This window comes from Ascoidea rubescens, assembly GCF_001661345.1.
Source record: "Ascoidea rubescens DSM 1968 unplaced genomic scaffold ASCRUscaffold_4, whole genome shotgun sequence".
NCBI lineage: Eukaryota > Fungi > Ascomycota > Saccharomycetes > Ascoideales > Ascoideaceae > Ascoidea > Ascoidea rubescens.
The window spans coordinates 446,511-473,040 of NW_017962916.1; the positions used below are offsets into that span (position 1 = coordinate 446,511).

General features: G+C 37.8%; 3 protein-coding genes across 3 annotated transcripts; 2 read left to right on the top strand and 1 right to left on the bottom strand.

The window, feature by feature from the left end:
• Nucleotides 1–230: 230 nt before the first annotated feature.
• Nucleotides 231–8,420, top strand: ASCRUDRAFT_7352 (uncharacterized protein; the record flags this gene model as incomplete). The annotated part of the gene is made up of 2 exons (XM_020192324.1): nt 231–366; nt 8,293–8,420. 2 exons carry the CDS (start codon nt 231–233, stop codon nt 8,418–8,420), a joined length of 264 nt encoding a protein of 87 aa, XP_020048191.1.
• Nucleotides 8,421–12,285: 3,865 nt separating this feature from the next.
• On the top strand, nt 12,286–12,654 carry ASCRUDRAFT_69604 (uncharacterized protein; the record flags this gene model as incomplete). The annotated part of the gene is made up of 1 exon (XM_020191689.1): nt 12,286–12,654. One exon carries the CDS (start codon nt 12,286–12,288, stop codon nt 12,652–12,654), a length of 369 nt encoding a protein of 122 aa, XP_020048192.1.
• Nucleotides 12,655–18,001: 5,347 nt separating this feature from the next.
• On the bottom strand, nt 18,002–25,818 carry ASCRUDRAFT_7353 (uncharacterized protein; the record flags this gene model as incomplete). The annotated part of the gene is made up of 2 exons (XM_020192328.1): nt 18,002–18,163; nt 25,453–25,818. The coding sequence occupies 2 exons, from the start codon at nt 25,816–25,818 to the stop codon at nt 18,002–18,004; spliced, it is 528 nt and encodes a 175-aa protein (XP_020048193.1).
• Between the last annotated feature and the right edge of the window lie 712 nt (nt 25,819–26,530).

The following is a 26,530-nucleotide window of genomic DNA, read 5'->3' on the forward strand; positions in this document are numbered from 1 at the left end:
CAGAAAATTATTTTCTACAACATCTCACCTTCTAACTGAAATTAGTGACACTGATTGAGGAACTGATAACATCACCAGCGGAAGTAAAGGCGGAGATCTTGATGGTGCCAAATGTTATCCTGAGGACTAGGTCTTCATTTAACCAATAAGGTGTTGCGTTTGCAACTGCTGACGCTGAGCGTGTTTCGTGAACTGAAACAGTGATAAAGCGATTATTCTGTCGTAGCAGAATGCATGGACCAAAAAGCACCAGTGGAGTTCCTAATCAAGGTGGTGATAATGATTCAACCTTGATGGGTTCCTATGACCTTTGTATCTTTATGGGATCCAATCGCAACGATATTAAGTATCGCTTAAGCGCAAGGCGTATTTCCAATAACCGAATATGAGTCAACCATCCTACTACGAAAGGCAATGGCGCACGCAGTCATTGCATGCTATTTTTTGTAACGACATCTTGATCTGTTGCTGCGGGACATCAATATTTTGAAGTAATTTGGTCAAATTACTATTTACATTACACATTTTGAAGAAGTGACAAAACAGCAAATCTAATATTGTTCAAAGCTCTCGCAATTCAGTTACTTCTCACTTTCATTCCAGTTAACAAGTTTAGAAAACGAGCGATTTTTACAACTTCTCTATCTCGAAATGCAACGAATTGAAGTATTTATCCAGATTCAACTGCTATTGGATTCAATGAATTATTTGATTCATTTTCCAGTAATGCAGTTGTTTTAAGTACGCTTCACTTGTTTGTTCATAACTTAATTGAACTTTAACATTCATAGTATATCTTCATCTTGTGGAAGAACATCTGCCTTCACTGTTCATCATTGGTTACATGTTAAAGGAATGGAACAGAGAATTTTTTTGATCTGATGAAAGACTATGGGCTGCTGTATCGATGCTTCATGAACATTATTTGCTCTTGCAGTTGAAGATATTTTTTCGTAAACATGTAGATGAGCTATCTCTTTAAACTTTATTTTTCAATTGCGATATAGAGCCAACTATACATATCTACTAGTGGAAGTAATTGTCATAATTTTGAAAGTGGAACACTCAAAATGAGTCATTTGAAACACAATACCGAATATGTACCTATTCAAATACTTTAGTCAATTATTTTCTAAACGATATTACAATGTAAAGTCACAGTCTTCAAAAGTCTTTGTTTCTTTCTAGACGAGAAGTGTGTGCTCCTACCTAAGATTTTGAAGAGGCAGTTTTGACTTTCCGCGATAACTCAAATTCATGCTCAGTCGCTGCCAATATCATTCGCTTGCTGGAATGATGCTTAGGCGAAATAATATTTTGTTCATACAGCTTCTGTTTTGACAAAAAACTGAAAGCAGTACGATCAAAATACATTTTTTGATGATACTGGTAAATGGACCACTCGTCGGTTTGTCAAAAACATTTAGCAATCTAAGCAATCTACTTAGATGATGGATTGATTGACAAACTAGGTTATTGCGTAGAGGTGATACTGCAATCGAAATATCATATCATAGAGTATTCGTCTTGAATGGTAATGCACCGACCAATATTCAAAAATGGTAGTCAGCATCAAAATCATAGATGGCTCATTCAACATCAGTGGGAACGGCTTACTCAAAGTGCTTTGAGTTCTTTTAATCATTGCAGTTGCAAGTTCGATTCCTGCCTATTAATGAGGGTCTAATCAGGAAATGCTGTAGACTTCTTTTTGCTGCTGTATATTTATTGGAGGAAGGACTTTTGAAAGTCCCTTATCTTTCATTGGAATCTTCTTCAGAAGTTATCCGTTTGCATTATGAATATCATCATGTACTTTCCGGCAATAGTATTATTATCAAATCTAATTGATTTTGAATGACTTGAACTGCGGAAACAGATGGATGTAACAATCTTCCAGTGAAGTTATTTCTGCTGATTGGTGACCCCTTTTTGTATTTGGCCAAATGAGTGGGGCTTGCTTTACACTTTAGAGTCCATTTTTCAAGTTCCAACCATTGTGTGGGATGACGATTCTCACGCAAGTAGATGAAGAGCAGCAGGAGAGCAATTTCGTCCCATCAACAAAGCTGTCGTTGCAGCTAATTCTCAGATAACGTAATTGTTGATGGCGGCAAATGAGAGGACTAGTCGAAAGGAGTTATATATTCTAGCAGAAGCAAAACCATATTACCGTAGTATGTCCAAGTAGTGGAACATATGTTCGTTGCGACCACTAAGGCTTTAAATAGCTCAGAAGCGGCTGTCTCAATTCTAACCTTGCATACAGACTCTCTGGTGAATTCTGTTGACCTTAACTGGTGATGCTGGGCTTGATGAAGATAGATTTTCTTTTTCAATTCACTTCATTTTGTTTGACGTTGCAGATATCCATTTCGATATTAATACCAATGGATGGGCTTCGTCACTATCAAATGAATCAATTGATTTTGAAATCTCTTGCAATAAATTCAGCTTCCCCTGTGCTCAATTCTGTTGATTGATTTTAATTGTTTCAACAATTGTTCAACCTATCAAGGGATTCAATCGATGATTACTCTCATTACCAGACAGAATGCTTCTCTATGATATATCTTTTTGGTTTAGGAGAAGCGTCCATGACAGATTGGTTGTTCTTATGGTTTCTGTTAGACGCATCAAGCATTTTTTTCAAAACCAGATAGCTTGTGAGGATGCTTGCACTTTCTCAATGATGATTCCACTACCTAACTATTAACAAGGACATTGCAGATTCTATGAACAATACACACTCACCATTCGAATGTGACTTGTCTTCTGATGGACCATTAGAAGCAAAACTAGTATCTTTGGTCAATTGTTCAATGATGTCAATTCCGTCTTCTTCGCAGATATTGCAGTGGGATGAGTTCCTCAATTGACGTTCAAACGAAGAACGACAGGTGGTAGGAAAACCATCTTCATTATTCAGTAAGCAAATTGAACCACGAATATGACAATTGCAAATCAGTTATCTGTTCAGATAATTAGAGTTGATTCTTTGTTCGGAATGGCGTTCATTTTAAAGTCTTGTCTGAGTTTCTCTTTGAATTAAATGCGGTTTTGGTTGATGATTTAATTGCAAAAAGCCTATTGCTGATGCGTCCCTTTTCATTCTGTTTTCTGTCAATATGATTCAGCGCAGACGTTGGGACAGCAAATGCAGCAACCACTTTGGCATTTCTTTTGGTATGTGAAAGGATTTCCAATGCTGACTCATAAACATAATTCAGTGGTGATTAGCTGTGCAAGACAGACGCATGTTGGGTCGCACAGTAGCATTAATTAAATGGAACTCTATAGTCGATGAATTGTAGGAGCATTTTTGTGATGATTTGATATCCTAGAATCTTCAGTCTCTTTCCCTTTTGAAAAATCAATATGGATCACCGATTTCAAGAATGAGACCACTTTCCCCGCTAGTATTCTCAGAAATACGTGTAATCAATTCTTTATCTGATTTGACTAAGCATGGTGACATGTGTGCTAACCTCAGTGACCATCCAAATACGAATGATGGCGCAATCATTGGTTCAGTTGTTCTTGAAATCTGGCTAGGAATTTGAGCAACAATAAAATATATCCGTGTCCCGAATCACCTAATTATCAAGTTCCATTAGTTAGGCACAGCATATCTGCCGAGACTATCTCCACTATAATTCATTTTTGTGATTGGAGAGATTTTAGAAGACTCGTCTCTTTCAGCACCGCTAATGAGGATTCATACTCCTGTAATGCAATCTCAATATTTATACACGTGTGCCTTGGATTTGATTGAAAGATCATCAACCGCGGCTCCAAAGAATGCAAGCCAAAAACCATTCAGAGATGAGGACAAACTTCGTTTGCCCTTCATTTGCACTTAAGAGCTGAAATTTATTGAATTTGTCACACACATCAATCATCACACTATTTATGTCAGCGACAGTTAGTTGTGTTCAGTGTGACATTTCGCCATCTTTTGCTAGTTCGTCGTCAACAACAACGGTTGTTGGTCAGCTTCAACTGAGATCGAAATCCAACATGTTTAATCAACCACCATCATCAGTTCCTTCCGTTGTAGACATATCATCAGCCGGTGCATCCACACTGTTCACCTCATGAGTTGCTGAGCATGTTCCACGACCTTATTGAGCAAGGCTGTGCCGCTCGATTAAAATAGCTTCCTGCGAATCTGATTCACTTCTTTTTTCATCAGCAAATTTCAAGCCATCAAGTCCGTCAAATAATTGTAATTTAACCTTGGATTGGAATCTTTCTATTTTTCTGCAACTCCTGCTGAAGTTATTAAATGAAACACAGTTAACCCATTTGATGATAGTTAGTGCTTTTTCTGCTTTGTCCACGTAATTGGCAAGTTAACGAATAATGATGAATCTCATTTTAATCGTTCATCTTTCGATTGACCAACACGTCTTTGAGAATGTCTGTAATTTGCACTGATCTTTTTGGCTCGGTAGTATCGCAGGCGACCGTGAGCTAAACCATTTCGTCGAGCAAAATTGGCTGGAGCAGCATTGTGTATCTTTACAAAAGCAGTGTCAGTGCAACACTTTGAAATTTTCCATAGCAAGTGGAATCCAATTTGGAATGCATCTGACTTCAATGTCATTCAATATTATAATCCATCAAATGATTTCGGTTATGAGAACCGGAACTTTGTCATCGTTTCCATGATTCCGAAATTGGTGAATCACATCTTTGAACAGATCATTTCCATTAGATGAACGTAATCACTGATTGGTTCCCATTGAAAGACAGCAGTGATTAACTCTTGAACAATAGCGACTACTCTACATGGGCCTTCGTTGTCATCAGTAGCAGCCATGAATCCGAAGAAGTTAACTTCATCGGAAGCAGCGTGATCGGAGTTATTCTTTCTGAACCATGCTGCGCAGATCGTCCATTCAAAACCGGTCCCAAACTATTCATTCTAGATTGATTCAATTGACTCAATGGAATTTTTGGAGTCCCTGCGGGCATTGGTGAAATATGGACGACATTCATTTATTTTGAAAAGCAAACATCCCAACGCTGCTGAAGCATGATATGATATATTTCGGATTTCCTCCATAAGTAACTGAATAACATACCTTGATATATAGTTTATTGCTATCGTCTATCTAAAAGCATCACATTACAACTTAACGTCGCAAATCAACTATTACCGTTGAGAAGAAGCAAAAATCTTCTGTGGGATGTATTTCACAATTATAAGCTTTCTCTGAAAGGCAATATTTGAGGAAAACATATAAAGTAAAAGATCCAGTGTAGCAATATCAATCTTTGAGCATGACAGATAGTATCGAATGATTATACTGCTTCAGGAGATCTTAACAATCGCAATTTTTTTCTATTAACTGAAATCTGATTTCAGTCAAGTGTAATATCAAAATGACACTCAGCCAAGTACAAACACTTTCAGTGAGAAAAGATAAGGAAATAACAATAATGATAGGTAAAACTTTGAAAAGCAAACTAAATGTTTCGATCTTGAAACGTCGAAGTTGCACAAGTCGATGCTATTGTTAATTTGGAAATTGCAATCAATCCGCAAAACAGTTGGAGAGTAAAAGGATTGATGGTGAGTAAAATTTCCTTTCTGAAACTGCTAGTGTTGCAAAAAACTTGGCCGAGGATCGTCTGACTGATTGTACAGTTGAGTATATACATCAATGGAGTATTTGCATCCTCACACACAATGTGTGGCGGTGATGAAAGCAATGATGAAGCTGATAGCGTCAGTGAAGAATTGCAAGCCACCTGCGCGGAAAGATTTCAGTACATAAAGATATGAAATTTCAACCGGTTACTATTCACCAGCAGTAAAAATGATGCTGACTCAAATCCGTTCAGATCGTAACCAATGTGTGATGAGCTTGCGCAACAATCATCAGAATCGCTTACCGGCGACAGTAAAGATATAATGAATGCTTGCCAATCCTCAACGAATTTGTATGATGATAAAGAAGCAGGATGATTTGTATCAAAAGCAAAATATATTATTTGCACCTTCTTCTCAGTTAACTCAACAGCCTGACAACCATTGAGATCGATATGTCCTGCGGCAACAAAAATAAATTCAATTGATGAAATCGAATGATGCATATTAGAGTGCCTCAGAAGCATCAAATGTCTCCAAAATTGTTTAAAAACAATGCGGATACAAAATAATGTTGACTCCGATAGATCTCAATTGGCAGGACGAGACAGGATCAAGACAATCATTTGAAGCACTTGGGCACAACGACTTCGATGTTGCTGCTTCAGTTATTTAATATGATGAACAAATGTTTATAATTGTGGTTTCCACTACTAAGACTTTGAATATCTCAAGATTCAACCCCAACTCCGGTGGTTCATATTCACCAATCAATCATATTGGTTATGGCGCTCCACCTGCAGGAAGATCGACATTATAAAAAAAAGGATAGGAACCTTAAAAAGGATTGTATTCGTTGAAGCGAGCCGTTCCAATTTAGTTGAATTCAATAACAAATGAACTTAACACTAGCAATAACTGGAATTAAAACTAGTCAGATCTTTGTTTGTCCTGTGGCCCGGTTTGAATAAGCTCCGTATATGTAGTTCAAATTGACACTGCTGGATCTTAAAAGGATGATACTGATTAACCGAAGAGATCATCTATCGTCGACATTGCTATGATGTATCTGATATGTCTAAAGGTTTCGTTGAAATTCTTATTCAGCAGCCAAATAATGCATCCATGATTTATTTGATGAAGTTTATCGACAATTTTACTTGATTTTCACTAAAGGAAATCAACAGGAAATGAATTATTAGTCCAACATCTTGAAAGTCACAAAAAAACAACAACCTTCAATGAATGTGCTCATTCAAGTTATTGGGGATCTGCGGGTATATTATTATTTATAGCCAGTACTTTCCGATGAACTACTTTTCTTGCCAGTTTTCTTCCAGCAGTACTCCAGTTCGTCCATCAATTCCACATTAGTCTCGTCGTTTCAGACCGCCAATATATGTTTACTAAAACGGGGCATGTCCCTTTTTTAAAGTAGAAATATTTTGAAGCTATATCTTACTGATCTCAGTGTTGTTGACAAAGCACAATATGCCATTTCGAAAGATCATTTTCTGCATCCATATCAGTGTGTGACAGATACTTGTGGCAGTGATTGGGCAACTGATGAAACTCCAAAAAATGGTCAAAGTTCTATTTTCAAAAGGCAGAATTGTAGTATCTTCCTCATGGTCTAGGTAACGAAAATCAGGTGTTGCAATATCATCCATAGAAATTGAATACCGTTCCGTACTGATGGTATATAAGGAGCATTAAATGTTGAAATATCATTCAATGAGATGACAACTCCAATCGTCTTTACTAAACTATATGTAGATAATCATTGGTGGTTCACTGTTACGCTTATCCTGATACTCATATTCGATTTAAGAACAAACAAATATGTTATCGTTCTATTGGAGAACATATTTTGACTAAGCAAAATGACCTGAGCTACATTACCACAAAGCACCATCTTCCTGACGTTGCTTCCAAGTAAGACAAGCAACTACACTTATCACTCTTGTTAAATTGTTAGAATGATTCGATTTTCTTCTCTCAAATCTATTCCACTATGCAGTCCGTGAAGAGGTGACACAAATATATCTACTTGCCTTCAAATCTTGCTCCTTAGAAGTTCTATATTTCTATAGTCCAGATGGCAAGTTGACCACAATTTGTGGTTTCTCACGTACTACGCTCAAGATATGAAGGGATGATATAATTATCACATCTTCAACAATTATAGTCTTTAAGTTTTGACAATTTTAATGAAACTTATCCTATTAGTTACTGGCACATCAACTGGTTTAATTGAAGTTACATTAGTATTTTTAGGAATATTCCATTTCAACGTTGAAAAACTATTGATTGTCAGTAGAAGTTATTCTACTTTTACATTTGAACCTTGCCTAACTTCACTTAATCATATGTCTCAAAGGTTCACTCAGACCGGAGAGATAGACATAGTCTTTTCATTGAATACCTCACTTTCCATTCTATGCTTTTCACAGTGTATGCATCTCTTCGATACTCCGTCATTAGCCACAATGGCAAGAAGCAAATCATCTTGGCATTTCAATCGTCCTTGATTGATCAGCGTGAGATTGGTGCTGAGTGGCCGTTGCTCAACATTTGGATTAACTTGAGAATCACAGATTTGTTTACACTAATGAGCTTCCGTTATTAAAATTCCTTGCTGCTGCTTCTGTCAAACCAGCTCGAAAGGAACTTGCTACTAGTTTATCCATTAGTTGAAGCTGCCTTCGAATCAAATCCAGTTAGGAATTATGATGAAGACCATGATGTTGAGATGAACCATTTGATGAATCAAAAATCTGCGAATCTAAATAATTTACCAATTGATAATCCATTGATATAGTTATTAGAATCCATCAACTATTGAATTAAATGACAGAGTTCAAAAAAACGTTATTGTGCTTCCTACTCGTTCAACAGAATTTAGTTCAACTGCATCGAATGCTGTTATTCTGCAATTTGACAATAATGAGTTAGGAAACGATTTTGGAAGAAATAGTTTAGCTCGCAAGGCAATCGATGCTACTGATGTAATTCAAACATTACCAAGGAATGCCCTCGTGGGAGAGCATAATGAATCAAGTGACGACGGACCGTTTTAAGTTCTTCAGAATCATTGTTACTGAGCGACGACGTCAAAGAAGCAACTATTTTGATAAACGTGCTCCAAAGTTTCAACCCTGGTTGGTTTAGTGATTACAGCAGAACTTGATATGACCAGTGGAACTTTGAAGTTACTTGGAATTTCAATCCATTTAGTGCTTTGATTGAATTTGAAATTGATAGCCAACAGCATTCCAAAATCAGATTAAGAGAAAGCCCATTTAATTTCAGATCATTCCCCTGTTCAAATCCATTGTGAATCAGTCACAACACCTCCTGTTGCAATCAATTTCCAGATATTAGCTGATGTCTAAAATGGAACCAAATTAATGAAAAGTGTCGTTGATGAAGATAATGGAAGGAAAAGAAGAGACGTTCGTGCTCCTTGCTTGACGCTATCGTATGTGATGCACATTCCAAGTCACCAAGACGAATCCTTAGTGTTATTCAAAAGCCGTAAATGCTAACAACGCTGTGTGCGCAAGGAACAACTCGTCAAATGTGATTGATGGTGTGGTTATTGCTGTTTCTGAAAAGATTAATATAATTTCATTCACAAGGGCAGAGAAAATGACAATAGATATCGATCCTAACCATGAATGTCATCATCTACCACTTTCCATGGGCCGTTGGTTTTGATTTTCATTCAAGGTAACTTCTGATCGAACAATCAGCAGATTTCAAGTAATGTTATGCTCCATCAAACAAAACGTTAAACATCTTTTTCTGTTTAGAAAATAAACCATCTGGATCACATTCAGACCTCAAACGAGCTGAGTAATAAAGAATAGTTCTTCATAATGATGGTGGAACGACTAATGGTGATATAGTCTAATGATCTTTAACGAAATTGGGACTAACAATACCATTTTTCATCTTGTCAAGATTAATCACAAGCAATTCAGTCGTCGATTGTGTCAATAGTGATACTTTAAAGTCCAGTTGATCTGCAAAGGGAATAGGTTTGTTTAATTATCAGACACCTAGCGTGAGCGCACATCCGGTTATATATTTCTGCGAACAAAACTCAACTATCCACAAGTTACTCGACCTCTTTTGCATTGGCAAAGCCGAAATATTGATAATTCAAGAAAATAAGTCGAAGTAGGACTAACGCATTTAATGATTATTGACTTGACCTTTGAAAACAAAAATGGATCCATTCATTTAGCCGTTCAAAAATTTTGCAGAAATATATTGAAATATATATTAATTACGAATCTCTATAAGACAGGCTTTGCAAGATAACGAAATGCTACACCACCTGACCAATCTGCTGATGACTTGTTTGCCTTCAATCACATTGCTAGACTAAGATTCATTCGTAGAACGATTAAGAGTGGATTTCTTTGGTTTGATTCATTCAACACAACTTGATATGTTTCCCAAGCGAGCAAAACCAATTTTTTCAAAACAAGTTTGTCAATGTTGTGAGCCTCCAAGATGTGAAGTTTGGTCCCGGCGTATCTGCACCAGTCAGCCTCTGTGACGGACTGGGCCTCGTCCTTATTCGATACGAATAAGTGGGGATCTCTTTGCAAGATCTCCTTTCATCATATTTCGTTCTCTAATTGATTATCACTGATTCGCTAAAGCAGGTTATGCGCCAACAGGTGATTAAGTTCTTGCATGATTGCGACAACCGGTTTGATGCAGCTAACAATACACCTTAGGGTTTAGTCTAGAATCTGAAAGCTGCTGAGCTTGTTCCTTTGCTTGAACCCGTCAGCAAAACCGATGCCACACATCCTGACGATCCGAATTCTCACAACCGCAATGTTTATTTGTGTGCAATTTTCTCTCGGTGTCTACGAGAGCATTACCTCCGGCGGGATTCAAAAAATGAATTGGAATCGGCCGTATGACCGTGAAATATTAGATCAGCAGCGCACGGTGTTAAACGAAACTGTTGTTTAACCTGATATTATTATGAGCAGCCCGCTTTCATCAGCCGGCGGCGGCTATTTGGTAAGCAATCAAGAGCATTGGGAAAGTTGTCACAAAATTAATTGTAGGATCTTAAATGTCACAATGATCATCAAAAGGTTGCATATTTCAACGCTGCTCTCCGTCAGAAGTGTAGAACACAGACACATTTCTTGCCCATTTGACCCACTGTCAGAACATTCTATTTTCTAATGCAACTCAAATGGCCAATCGTGTAGATGGTGATAAAATTTTTGGCGGATCATGTTCGTCCACGTTGGTTGCTGGTGGCAAGGAATCGTTGAAGAAAGGAAGGCCTAAAAAAATGACATTGTGTTGATCTAGCCAAAGGGAAACTGGGCTAGCCGGAGTTTCCTATCACAGCTTGTTGCAGTTAGATCACCAGCTCAGCCAATTCTTCTGTTATTCAACACGATCAGGCAGAGGCCAAATTTGTGCTCACATCGTATTCAAAGTGAATCAAAAAGCCGCGCAAGCTGATCATCAACTCAAAATGAACGATCTTGTTTGTATTCTATCCCAACTTATGTATGCAACGTTAATCGGTCCACGATGCGATTTCCTATTTCCGGACTGAATGGTGCTACTTATAACACAATCGTTCTTTGCAACCGTTTGGCTATCGGAATCCATTTGAATCCAGTATAACTAGAATAAGTCTTTTTTTTCCCCACGGGATTATTTGTTCTCCACCCCAGCTGGTGCGAGAAAGTGGGGTTGGATGCCAAACAAAGATGATTGTGTGCATAATTACGGCGCTTCCGCTTTTGGAAGGGCAGCATCGAGATCTTATCAATTTGATGTTGCCCCATCTGCTGCTGAGCTGGTTTTTACAAGCAGCTACCCACTAATAATTTCTTTGGGTGGCAGAGTTTGAAAAGATGTAACAAAACCCGTTGGCTTTCCTATTCCTGCAATTCGAAATTGCCAGTCCGGTCAAAAGGGAGAAACGGCAAATCATATCACTAAGTGGTGTGGATGATAGAGGACAGCTGCTCCTTGTTTATTCCTTTGAAATTGAGGAAGGCCAATCACAATCGTTCAGGTTGACGAGAGTAACAATTTTGCCGCCAGTCAACATGAATTCTTCGAATATGTGTGATTTGCTGCGAGTGGCACATCAACATTGAGCTTTGCCAAATGGGTTTATTACGTTTGATCAGCTTTGCGATGTTAGACTGGGTCTGTTCACACAGTCGACCCAAATAATCAATTTGAATGGAACCAGTTCAAAGATTGTCGCCAGAACGCAGCAATAAAGACAAAAATATAAGGGTCTCACGAGTGTCATGAAGGGAAGGTTGCATAGCATCGGTATTAAACAATGACAACAGTGAGCAGGACAGCGTTGAATGATCTTGATGTGCGTGACTTCATGAAGGATGAAATCACCATGTCCCCGAGTGTTTTGATTACGTCTATAACGATGAAGCATGAAGCTTTGCCGACAACAGCGCAAGAAATATTTTTGGGATGATCCTCAGCTGCCGCTAAAATCAGGATGACTTGATATGTCGCTTACCACAATATCTTTAAACAAATCGGGCAAAATTATATATATGCTACAAATGGTTTTTTGGTTCAATTGGCCACTGTAATGCGACAAAAGCTTTTTGAGTGATGAATTGTCATGACCCCCGTATCGCTTTCAGTTCGGCATGTGTCTTCATGAATCCAATATTCCGTTCGATAAATCATTCGTTGCTTCCATTTGCTCAGCCAGATTACCTGCCGTGGGGGAAAAAGCCGTGACGGCTCCATTTGCTTCAGGTAGTATATCAAAAGCAACCTCAAATGTGGATGATGAATATCTGGCCACATCTTCTGCTGATCAAATGACAGAAAGCGCGATTGAAAATGACCAGAAATCCAAGGGAACTCTAGAATTTGCAGACGATATCGACGACGGACCTCCAGTTTTCACACGAGCGGAGGCTTCCCTGGAGCCGCTTGCTCACTCCACATCAGGTCTTCAAAGTTTTCTTCATGAAATTGAGAACGTCCTTAATTGGATTTCCACGGACTGATGAACTATCATCGAAATCGGATCTTCTTTGACGTTTTTGGCCGCTGCCGTCATTGCCGCTCTTTTGGTTGATCCGAAAGATGCAGATTCAAACGCAAAAAAATCACGCGATTGAGAACCTCAAACAATAAATCATAACACTTCAATATCAGATGGTTGATCTACCCACTAGAAATGACGACAGCCATAGTGAGGTGCGCTTGAAAAATCGTCCCTGACTGACTACGCTAAATTTCCTTCCGTTTCTCGATTTTGTTTAGATGAATCAATGTATTTACGCCTTGGGTTTTTGTTTCGCGGAAGCAATTTCAAAAGCTTTTCCAATAGTTTCATACTCAGGTACCCCTCCTGTCCATTGTTTGTCTCATGATTCACACAGCATTCACAATTGGCAGCATAGAGTTTAGGTAGGTGGTGTCGTGTTTGCACATGAATTGATGCAATGGTGTTACTGATCACTTGTTCCTTTTTTTGATGGTTGAAGAGTGGAAGTTATGCAGTAATCCTGGGTGGGTTATTTTGATTTCGCTATGTCGGAGTATAGAAGCTATTACTGAATCGATAAAGCCCTCAGTAAAAGTGATACATCTTCCCGTTGGATTTGATGACTTTCACCCGCGGGATTCACCAACGAAGTCTAACCAATACAAGGTGGTACTGTGAAGAGATCGCTCAGAGGTATATTTTTTTGTGTTTTCTTTTACAGATCAACTGTTGAATCGTTGCTCGTTCCTGCATACCGCTTACGGTATCATATTGCTGCTACTCAAGGGCCACAGAGCGGACATTTTGCTGGAACATTCCTCATCCACTACATGGGTCTTAAACCGTGTCTATGCCATTTAATCAGTTATCCATTAGCGGCTCATTCCAAACATGATTTATCCGTTGAGTGAATTCGATACTCTCAGAACAATTGACCAGGAACCATTGCTGTTCCAAATCAGTTGGTAGTTGAATGTTCCCCAATATGCAAATGACTATATGAAGGAAGTGCAAGAGGAAGGCAATACTGTCCTTGCTGACTTCCAAAGATAAATTCGTTTCGCTGACTGAAGAAGTCCAACAATCTCAGTTCTCACAGCAGGTCTTTAAATATTTTGGTACAAATGATGAGACCGTATTGACTACCGCGGTAGCTATTCTGCTCTCAAGTTCGGTATCCATCATCACAATTGCAAGACCTGCAATCAACATACAAAGTACAATCATCTCATAAACAATTGCTTTCTCTATCTTTTACTATCGGCAAACATGCTAACAAAAGTAATGATCATTTTAAGTTCTGGAAGCCGGTTCATCAACCAAGGATTTAATAAATAAATGAATTGATTCCACTAACCTACTTTTGCGGTAAATCGTTTTGCTCACCCAATTTTACCCCCTTTCAATTATTATTGCCCGTTGGATCTCTTTTCATTATGCAGTAGCATTGCTACCCGTTCCTTTAGTGGCCGCGTTAATGAAATTCCTTCCCTTGTTTCAATTTGATTGTCATTCACGTGTTCCAATATTTTTGCAATGTCATCTCGTTGCAATTCTCAAATACTTGCGTATACATTAGATTAGTCTATTTTGTTGATTATTTTATTCACATGAGTCTGCTTAGTGATTACAGGTAAGTCAGTGTCTACGATCAACAACCAACTGTGGATAGGGATATGAGTGGAATAAACATCCAAACACCCACATCTTCGGAATGAGGGCTAGCCTTCTTCAAGCAAAACGCAAAGCACTCCTAGTGCTTCTTTCCACGAAGGGATACCAGAGTCCTCCTGCATGAAGGAACTTGCCACAACGTCAAATCACCCGTTTTTGTAACCACACACAAATATCAACTTGATGGTCCTCGTCATGATTTGATGCGAATTCTTTGCGCCTGTGAGGGGTGGCTGGCAATCAAGATGATCACCCACACATTGAAAATACTTGGCCATCAACATCGGTGGCTCCGACGTTCTCATGAATCCTGAACAGAGTTAACACTATTTCCAAAAGACCGGTGAGGTAGTTATAAAAGGCTCTTCTGAGTCTTCACAATGCCTACCAGTAGTCGCTCAGTTCTATAGTGCGGTTTCGTGCTGCGTCAGTCAATGATTAAAATACCTTTCTGATAGACAACGCTGCCGATCTCTTAAATGAGCTTTTTTAATATAGACATCTGTTCCAAAATTCAATAATGCCCAGCACCATCAACTCACCCGACATAGAATCAAATCCATCCATTTAAAAAAAATTAATCAAAGCCCCTTTTAATCAATCATGCCCAAAGCAGTTTCACCAATAACTAATCTAGGTCTAGAAGAATCTATCGTTGTTTCAAAGGTCCTTATCAGTTGGACTCCGGTTATCCAATTATCAATGATGTAACTTATTTCGAGAAGAGTGGGCCTTCAGTAAGAAGAAATTTAATTTTTCTAACACTTACTGAAGCAAAGCATTTCCTTTCTTTGGTTTTGCGACTATCGATGATTTCGGCGATGAACTGCTTACCAATTCAATAGTTGCATCAGCGCTATGAAATAGTTTCCTGCCATAAAAACAATGTGATCTTGATAGCAAATCATTGATCAAACTCAGAGAATTATGCAAATCAGCAGACCACCTAAGAGACAAATATTCAACAACCATAATATAGATTCACTGGAGTTACCTTCACCAAATGTCTGCAACAGAATAACTTGAGTGTTTTCAAATTAAGTGTAACGGATAGAGCAGACGAAAGTTTGTAACCAAAATGATTCCAACCATAAATTAAACTAATTGAAAGAAGGTCTTAAAGCACAATGTTTTTATTGGTTAATGAAGGATCCCATCTATTGATATCAACAATGGAATATAGGCATCCAACCGTTCTTCAAAAAATTTATAAAGCCAACAACAATCGAAAAGGCACACTCTTAAAAGAAACTGTTCTAGAAAGTCTTTGTGACTTTGTTTTAGCAAAGATGCGTTGAAATGGTAAAACACTGAAAAGATGGGTCGCTATTATTGTAAGAAGATCCGTACGACAAAACATCTTCATGAGAGCAGAATCGTAAGAGCTAGATTGAAGTCGCATGTAAACCGCAGTGAATCTCACAGCAGCGCCCCTGTTCAGCTACCACACATCAGAGAATGAGGTGAAGGTGGGGAAGCATTTCTTAATAAATCCAAACTTGCGATCAAGCTGGAAGACCAGCTAGCAGGTGAGCCAAGGAAGCACGGCTTCTACAGATCCATTAAGGCAAGCGATAGCATGGTCTGAAATCCAAATTGCCGCATTCCAAAGGATTGCACGTGGCAGTGAGCGGATCGGGTGGAGTGAAATACTGGTTTACGCGGTCCACTCTGCAACGTCTTCCAACTTCTTCAAAAATGAGGCATGGAGAGTTTTGGGCCCTCGTGCATCAACAAAAAGACTCTCCATGTTCCTAGGTTACCGGCTCCTTTGCAGGCCTGCGCCCTTGTGAGCGGATTACCTTTGATGCTACCCAACCATCGAGTTAAATGTATTATTAATCGCTAATCAACCGTAACACATTAGCCAAATCATCAACATAGAATTTAAAAGTGAATCTTAGGAACTAATATTAAAAGCAACACAGAATGGAGATGTAAAAGAAATTACAGTGACCGTTAAACTGTATGTACAATAGCTATTACGTAGGCACCATCAGAAAAACCAGCTGGAGAAATGATGTACCACATTCATCAAGAAATCACACTTGAAATGACATCGTGATCGCGGCAGATCCACATTTTCATCCAAACCAAAAGAAACAAAGATTGAATTACTGAATCAATTCATTGAAACATTTAAAAACAAATGCATCAGCACACTTGTCAAAATATCAGGAACAATACAATTAGTATCAATTGCTGCAAGAGAAAACAAAATGATAGATATCTATCCTATAGAATCGTACCTCATCAACTACGGTTGCAGTTCAGGTGATTGGTGGTATCGAAAATTAGTTAATAGTAAATTGGCCTTCGCAGTGCCAAAGCTGTTCATCACGATTAGCGAAGATGAATTTGAAATCCTGCATTAGAACACGGCTTCTATTACTGATTCAGGTACTGAAATGTATTCAGCATTGCAAATCAGCAAAGGAAGAGAGGCTAGTTTCTTTGGCCACTATAGATCTGTCATCGAATCAATGAGGATCCGATAATCGGCAAATGGATTCCGATTAGGAATATCCGCAGCCCAATCACTGCCAGACCTTGCAAATAACAGGAATGAAATAGCACCAATATAAAAAACAGTACGGCGATTTGAGTTAAAACCTCTCGCAACCAGTTATCACATCGAACCTGGATGATCTATGATCAGTTATGTGATCGTCTTAGTGACGCAAGAGCAAAAGCACCATCAGCGCACCAAATTTGCATAGATATGAAACGATTGAACAACGGGTTTGAGAAGTGGCGTCTATTCTGCATTGAACTGAGACCAATCTGATTCCACTTGAGCTTTGTAACTCTTCATTGTCATTGGTGTAGGCTGTGGTCCAGAGGCGGCCAACCTTAATTGCTAATCTTTGAGCCCCACGTAGTCTCGTCATAATCGAAACAAGACGCTAGATATTCTGAACATCAGAAACTCCTTGGAATCGAACCACAAATACACCAAGATGATTCAAAATGTTCAATGACGATAAATATGAAGTCACTATTTTTACCACTGAAAATGATGTTCTGGTGAAAATGACTTTATCCAATTATATCTTTGTGATTGTGTAGTGCTTTGAGGCTTTAGGGAAAACACATCCTTTTTGGGCTAAAGCCCTTCGCCAACCAAAACGTTTCAGAACGTGATACTGAAGTAATTTGAACAGTAAAGGTGAAAGATGCAACCCGAGAAAATTTACCACCAACTGGTCTGCCTCAAGCAAAATACCCAGCTGGCGCGGACTAGATCCTAAAGACCAGACGACATCGAACAAGCTTTCTAACAATGAAAAAATCAACCAACAGACATACATTGATATTTTGTATTGCATGAGGCTTTCCTTGCAAGCAGTATTGAAGATGGGAGACCCATCTTTCAGTTTAGCAATGGTATCAGCAAGACGAACAATACCCTGATATGTGGAAGAAATTAAGCGTTCAGTGGAATTTCTTGATCAATTTGTGTTCCACTTGAGTACTTGCTAAATGTCATTATCAACATTTTGTGGAACCTTTTTGCAGCCATGAAGCAGGCACCAAACAGATTCACTACTTGGGTAACCATTATCAACTGCATAACACATTTCTTTTCATGCAGGACTTCCTTTTCAATTCAATTCATTCTGATTGACATCATCTTTAACTTCATTAACGGAGCAAATGACAACATATTCCTCATCGTCAATGAAATTTCACATTGATCTTTCATCAGAAGTGATTCTATCTGTGCTATCTATGTCATCATTAGCAGTTGACCGATTTTCCCACATGACATTTGTAACAATAGGTGTCAATCCGACCGCAGCTTGAATTTTAGAGTTGCTGGCAGCCGAAGCATGATAATCTTCAAGATTCTAGCTTTCATTAATACTGTAAGAATACGTGTTGAGAGCGCAGTCCTTATCCTTGATAATCGTTCTGTAGTGTTTTCTACAAATGTGGTGGTGAACAAAACCAGATCGGAAACTGGAATCATTTTCCTTGTAATGCCAGACTTGTGAACGATTCAACCCCTAAAAAGCTGAACCAATGACTTTGAACATAACGGTAGATGATTCGTTTTGGAAATGACTTGAGGCAAGACATCAACAGAGCATAACGTTGGTGGAATTCAAAATCTTTAAAAAGAAGACATATCACAGCGTGACCAGGCTAGTTGACTGGTACATCAACACTAATTAGCATTGCGCTGGTACTTGCCATCCACGAGTTTGCGAACGTTCACCCAGCCAAATTATATAAATGTCGTGAATAAGTCAGATATTAAATTTCATTCCTACAGCGTAACCGAACTCTTTCAACAGGGTGGATGCAACTACATTACTTCATCACAAAGTATTGCCTGTTTTCACCAACAATTGTTAAGTAAATGCAAAAAACTGTACCGACCTTCCAACAACAAGTAGTCGTGCCTGATTTGGACCAACAACCGCATGTTTGTGCATTGATTAACGTTGGGAAGAAAGTATCGACTTTCGTCAACTGCAAGGACCACTGGAAATCACTGAAAAGTATTGGCACGAAGCAGGCGAACATCAGTAGTGGCCGTCTTGTACATGACTCCATAACAACTTTGATCGGTTTTTGTGTGGCAGGACTCAAAGGTGAAGTTTGCTGCACAAAAGAGGCTATAGAATTAGGATATAGCAGTCTAACAAATGTGAGGTGGATAATCGGTTTGCTCTTTAGAATTTGGAGTAACAACTGTGAAAGCAGATTGGGCAACGAAGAGTAGGCATAATCTTCATCTGACTCTTCTACCAGGCAATCGACAGTAAAATTGAGCACTTTCAGTTTTCAATAAAACCCTGGGGAGTTTTTTTCAAGCGGCTATGATGGGAATTGGAGTTCCCCCAAGAAGAGCATACAGAACATCTTGAAATGATCCACGACTCAAAACCATCATGGAGGCAATATAGGCCACTTCAATGATACTCCGACCGATACCAGCCGTCCGACTTCAACGGGCACTTGAGTTACTGAAGGAACAAGGGTAAGGCTAGCCATTTAGGGAAGCACCACAATCAAAATAAATCTCTATGGAGTTCGGCATTAGCTTGGCTGTTACTGTCCAGCACCGGCGGGGCAGCCACTCATCCACTTCGGGGCCATCGACAAACATACAAAAGAACAAGAATCTGCTGCGCTGATCGTTTCGCAAGAGCTCCACGTAGTGCCAATCAACTGCTTTCGAATCCTTTTATTTTCAGACAAGGGTAGCATGCGACTTAATTTGATTTTAAGCTTAGAGCGATTGCTTTCCAGCACAGACTAACGCCGTTTTTGCTGCCTCACCACCAGATGGACCATCACCGATCCCCTTTGCCAAATCTCTTCGATCTGTAAACGTAAGTTTTGAAAAGTCGCTATGTTTAAAACGAATCATTTCGTCTTGAAAGTGTCCAAAAGCGAGCGAAGAAAACAATTTGCACATCTCCGCCAGAATTACTGTTACGTGTTTGCAAGCTAATTGTTACTTGACGGCCAATAGCACTAGTTGGAAATCTGTTTTGCCAGTCGAACACAAAATGTTGAGCGGGATTGCATGGCACGAGAGCTGAAATGAAAAATACATTCTGTGCCAACGGATCCACATCACCAGCCAATAAATCACAGTCTTTCATAATGGCATGAACACACCGACTAAAACAACCAGCTTTGAGATTTGAAGCAGAAGTCAAAAATAAAAGTTGGCACGGTCAATTAGGTTCCCTTAAAATTGGCAGTGGTAAATCGCCGTTTTGGTTTTTTCCTTTTGTCGGGAATTTATGATAAAAAAATAAATCAAGATATTCCATATGAAAGAAAAACGGAAAAACCAATGGCCGCGTCCTTTATATGGAACCCGGTGCATTGACCGCGCCTCAAGGGAGCTGACTGGTGGCAGATTCTTAGCAACGGAATGCTGACATTTAGTACGCGTATAATATTCACCACATCTTTTCAATTAGGAGACGTTAAATCTATTCGCTCGTCACACAAGCATCAGTTATACACCAAATAGTCGTACAAAAATGGTGATCGGACGGTAAACATGAAAGAAACCGATCTGAAGAATTGCAAACCAAACTAGTTGAAAAAGGATTCTATCCAAAGCTTGGGCAAATCTACGATCATGTTTCGGCCCCATATATAAACATTGATACTTTTAAATTGCAGTATTCTTCTTCTGCTATTGAAAACAACCATATTCGTGAAATGGATACAAAGACTGTTTTCTTCAAATGAATAATTGATTATCGATTATAGCTTCATTCTCTTGCTAGCGCATGTCCATGATAAAATGATTGTTGCAAATTAATAAATTGATTGATTCATTTCAATGTTTGTTCGCTTATCTAGTTCAGTTGAGTAAAAAATGGGTTTAAAGCAAGCAACAACGAAGTCCATCGTATTTTTAATTCATCCAAGCTCTGTAACTGAAGCTGCTCTAATTTAAGTTGAGTTAGTAATATTTGAATTGCTCGTGAAACAAATAATGAAACTGTGAAAACAAATGCGTTAGTCAAGAAGAACATTCCAATAAAATATTTGGCATCACAGTGACTGTTCGTCTGAGACAATTAACATGAAACAAATAATAGATTCAGTCAACGTCATGAAACTTTAATCACAAAATAGAATAAATTGTGCTTGTTCCAAAATTAATACAATTGCTAACTCCTGCAGCGGAGAATCTTGAAAAAGATTTGAAATGATCAAGCTGCAATGCTGCTGCTCGTTTACCTTATAGTAGATGATGGCAGAATAGTGTGTACGGCTAAATCAATAATAAACATCAATAATCCTGAAATTTCTCTCTTGGCTATCTTTATTCAGATTCTTCCAATCACCATGATTGCAGCCGTTTTGATTTTACACATTCCACTTTGAGACAACTAAATTAGTGGGATTCATAACAATAGTTTATCCATTTGTACCTAAAGGTTGTTCTACTCTATGCTTCAACTTTAATAATTTCCATCAAAACGGATCTACCTTCAAAGTTGATTTATAATAAATGTTAGAATAGTGTTGCAGTTGCCATTTTATGATCAAGTAATAGAATATGATTTTCTGTTGATGCCACTCTTTTTCGTCGACTACTTTTGTTGTTTCTCATATATTAATTATGTCACTTTAGATATTGTCGTTCGTTCAACTGGAAGGGTTATCAATCTTTTGAAAGCTAAAATTAATTGTTTAGTGTTGTAAATGGATGTCATTATTGTCGAAAGTTAAATATTATAGATATATTGGTTGAATCACGAAAGAAGAATAATCCATCGTAAATTATTTTAATGCATTAGCTTTGGAGTAATTTGCAATGAAAAATTTCACTTTTTTACATATCAATGTGAAATATGATCTTTGTTTTGCTGCTCGGATTTGCAGCGGACTTCTACTTATTCCATCAAAACAAGATTTATTTACGTGAATTCCCAGTGATTCGAAATGCTGTCAAGGGGAAGCTTTCGCGACTCATTACAATATAAAACTTACTAAATTAAATAATAATTAGTTCATACATCTTAACAAAAGGGAATAAAGAACAATCAATCATTATTTTCTGATAGAATCTTTCAAACACGGGGTTCTATGTGGCAGCACTTGGAGAAGTCAGAAAGTGAAACGAAAAAGTCAAAGTGGCATTTTCACAATGAAACAGGTTTCTTTCTTCTACGGTGTTCGAAGAGACAATCCTATCTCATCCAGTTAATTCTATTGCTGAATTGATTTCATCCATTATTAATTTGAAAAGTTGCTTACTTCTCCCATAAATATTGCAACAGCCAAATCCATCAGTCGCGAGTATCAACCTATGAGGTGATAATCATTTTTGTTGAGACTTGGCTCGATTCCAAACATTGATAGTCGGCAAAATGACATTAAGATTAAATATCATTTTATTATGGTCCATATTTCCAGTGAACAAAAAACATTCAGCTATTTACATTCAATTGAGGGTGTTCTTGCTATATCAACCACTCTATTGACCGACCATCAATTCAAATTCGTGCTCAATCATTGAATTAATTTCATATACTCTCAATAAATGACAACTCATACTAGAAACTCCTTTTCAAATTAAGACGATGTCAAAGGGATTAAAGCAAGACCAATCACTGTTTTGAATGCGCAATTTTGTTTCTGAGTCATTCGAATTGCCAAGTATTTGAGAATTGCCATTTTTCATCAACTATTTTTCAGACCGCAAACGAAAGGAATGACTATCAAACCTCTAACTAGCGTTTCTTTAGGTTTTTATTTTACTTCAGATGAATTTATTCACCTTTTACAGTTCAACTGCTTCTAAGGTTTGGCGGAAGTTGGATTTTGTTCTCTTTTGGATTTCTTTGGATTTTGTTTCACGTTATTGCAATTTTGCATTTGATCGTTCTCTAATAGTACTTAGCGATATCCAGGTTTTGAATTGCAGGATCTCCTAAAAAAATACTTTTCATGGTTTGCATATCTGTGATACTCCTATTGCTCTTTATATTTCTGGAATTTACATTTGCCCAATAAAGTTCTTTTTTAATTGTAAATCAATGAACTTAGTGAAGCAATTCAGGTTGTCATTTAATTAAATGAGATTACTGCTGCTGAAAGGACCCAACAAATCCAATGATTTTTATGTCTCATTGTTGTTTGCGGGTTCATGGGTCTCAATATAGATTTGGCCTGATTCTTAACAAACCAATTTGCAACCAATCTTGCCTTCAATCGTAGAAACTAGAATTGAATATTGTAAATTATTTGAACTCTATTTGAAATCATTTAAAATATTACATAATTGTATGGAGAGTGGGATATTCGGTTTATAATAATTATTCTTTGATATTCATTATTCCTATTTCAAGCATTGAAGAATTGGCAGTGCTTTGTGAAAGACAGATTGGAGGCCACGTCCTAAAAATGAAATTATTTCGAAAGTGGCCAGTGAAATATCAACAATAATAAGCCAAATCTTATCATCTGAGATTTTGTCAAAGCAACATATATTGTTTCACATCACACAAGATCAAAACCGCATGTGTTAACTTAATATTAAGTAGCATTAATTGCTAGAACAGAATAGCTTTAACTGGAATTAAGAAAATTTAAAAGCGAATTGAAAAAGGATTGAATAATAGATCATTAGTTGAAACCACGCAACGTGGAAATTGGAATAGTAGAAGTTGCTCTCAAATTGATAATTCGAATGACTGAAAGTAGTAACAGTGAACTGAAAATGTTGAAGGTCATTAAAATTGAATTTGGTACATCATCAAAACTTATACATTTCTTTGAAATTTATCGAACTAACTAAAATTATTTTACTATTGTGTCATGGGTTTGAAACGTAGTTGAATCAGCTAGCACCGCAGCGATCGCTGAGTGATTGCCCTCTCTATTAATATATCTGAGTTCCAGTTTCTCATTGGAAATTAGATCTGTAACTGAATGATATATAGTTTCAATATGCATGGTTCCCTAATGAGAGTATGAACGGCCGACCATCCTCCAAAATGAACACCTTTCAACCAGTGGATTAATCAAAACCACTAGTCTTTTTACTGCCTCAAACACGTTCGTGAGAATAATCTACTTTTCTTTGCTTCAGCTAATGAACCCTGATCGGCTGAACCAAAGGACACGTCAACAAGTGATGGTTTCTTTCAAGACAATGAGAGCTTGTTGCCACTTAATAATGACAAAGAACGACCTTGATTTTTGCTTATGGTTCTATCATTTGCTTAATTACCGCCACTAACAACTGTTAGTTCAAGAAAGGATCTCCGCAGTTAATTGATATATGGTCAATACTTTGTACTGTCAACAAATCGGAAATCAGTACGATTTATTTGAATATTATTTTTATTAAAATGAATCGACAAGTCTTCTGCTTGACCCAAATAATGTACATTGTCAAACCAGCAGATCAATTATATCTTAATGGACTATCGATATGTCTGCTACATATGATATGGCAAATGGCATATGATGGCTGACTGGAGAAGCATTAAATCATGCTGTGCGAACAACTGATTTATCTTTGCATGATCATTAGCATCATGGAATCAACATCCATAATCTATTCAAGTCGTTGGGCCAAAAATAGTTGGACATCATTTACTGTTTCTAGTTAAAAAGTTATTTGAGTTGCCCTAATAAAGTTTCATGAAGGAGTTTGCTTTCAAGCAATTGATTGATCAATATCATTTTCTTAAAGGGTGTTTAGAAATCCAATATCTTTGATTGCAAAGATGGTTTTGATTAATGTCTTTATTTTGTCAAATTCATTGTTTAATTTGTCTGCAATTGGGATATCCTCAACATAAATAGATGATAAGCCACTTGAATTATGGAACATTCGTGGATCAAACAAACTTGAGGACAAGTTAATGCGGGCAGTAAAATTGCGTTACATTGTATTGAGCGAGATAGGTGTTACTTACGTCAAACAATTCAATCGCCTCTTGATTTATAGTCCTTCTTATTGTTGTGGATTTCTCAGCAGGTGCGTCTCGATAATAAGGAAGATATAATGCCGTGTTCATAAAACGAAAGTAGGCACATGATAAGCGGATAAGATAGTTATTTATCGCAGCTCATGAAAGCATTAATGGTTATCCCTCGAATTACGTAACTGCAGCGTGGACATCAATATTGCTATGTTTAATTATTTTAAGACATACATCAGAACTAATCTTCCCATAAACAGTAGAGAACATTTTACTTCATTTTCAACGTGCATTGGCTATTTTTGTTTTATCATTTTTCCTTTAACAGTCGATGTTGGAACTCATCAATCGGCTTCATTTTTTTAAAATGAACTAGTTTCTTTTGCCGCAGCAGATAACCTTTTTCACATTAGTGGGATTGCTACTACAAGGGAGATCAGTGATCGAATGAGATCTTACGATTGAGACAGCAAGAATTCTGTTTCGTCATGGCAAAGAGATCCATTAGTGTTCTGTGGCTCCTTTAATAACAATAATTTGACTGGCAAGCTACTCTGTTTTTTGAGCTTAATGTTTTCAAGAGATGGTGTTGATTTCAATAGAGTGAATTTCTTATCCTTCTTACTACATGACATAATCACACTGTTGACGATTTAGCGTTCTTGGATCTCTTGCGGTTTCGTGGATGGCTTGGTAACCTTCACCAGTATTCTTACTTTCATCATGAGATTGTTATCGATATCAAATGGTATGTGAGAATGAAAACCTTTGATTAACCATATTTCAACTGTGGGATTAGGAAGATCAAGAGTTTGCATATCTTTGACGTTATCAAAGGCAATTGAATTTGATTCCGTTTTAGATGACGAAAAAGAAGTATTACAAATATTGCTGTGTAGTCGTTCACTTATCTCAATATGTTTTGTCGTTAATACATTTGACGGTTGAATTAGACAGCTGAGGTTTACACATAAGATGGTAGGATGTTTGTGAAGTAGTTGAACTATCAGAGGAACGGTTTTGAGGTTCAGTTTTTTATGAGGTATCGAACTATTTGAACTGAATAGATAAATGTCATTCATTGTTAGTATCCGAGTTGCTCCGCTAGTTTTCTATGAGTTCTTCATTATAGTAAATCAATCTTTGGTAGATGAATGCTGACGATGATATCGATTATTGATGTCCACTTCAAAAATTCTTCTTCTCCAGTGATGATTGAAAGGAGATATAGCAGTACTGAATGGAGCGTGGACTATTCGATTCCTATTCCATTTTCTACGGATTTACCATAGAAAATCATCGTTATCATTGATCAGAATATATGTTTGCAAATGATCGAGTGTTTTCAGGATTCGTTTCATTATGGGCTTGGCATATCAATGTCCGACATTAATTGTCTCATCTTGCAGCAAATCCATTAAATTACATTAAGGACAAAGAAAACATAACAAGGAAGTAGAAGGAAACTTTGCGAGCACCTTCAGTAGGAAAACGGCTTGGATCGCAAAGCGTCAGGAGATCAGCCGGTGACTGAGACCGAATGACCCACCGCAGAATCGATGCAGGCTGATAGGAGACCCTTAGGTTCCGAAGCCGTTTTTACACGATCGGATGATTCTAGTGGAACCTTTGAAAATCGCAGCAAACGACAGCTTGAGTTGGCCGAACTGCTGGTAAGCGTTAGTGCGGATCTTGGTCTCAAGGGATCTGCCTACAGACGCAGGGAAAATTGTTGGAACCAGAGCAGCGGTCATTTAAAGGAGATCATCTTAGGGTAGAAAGATTAGTGGTTTT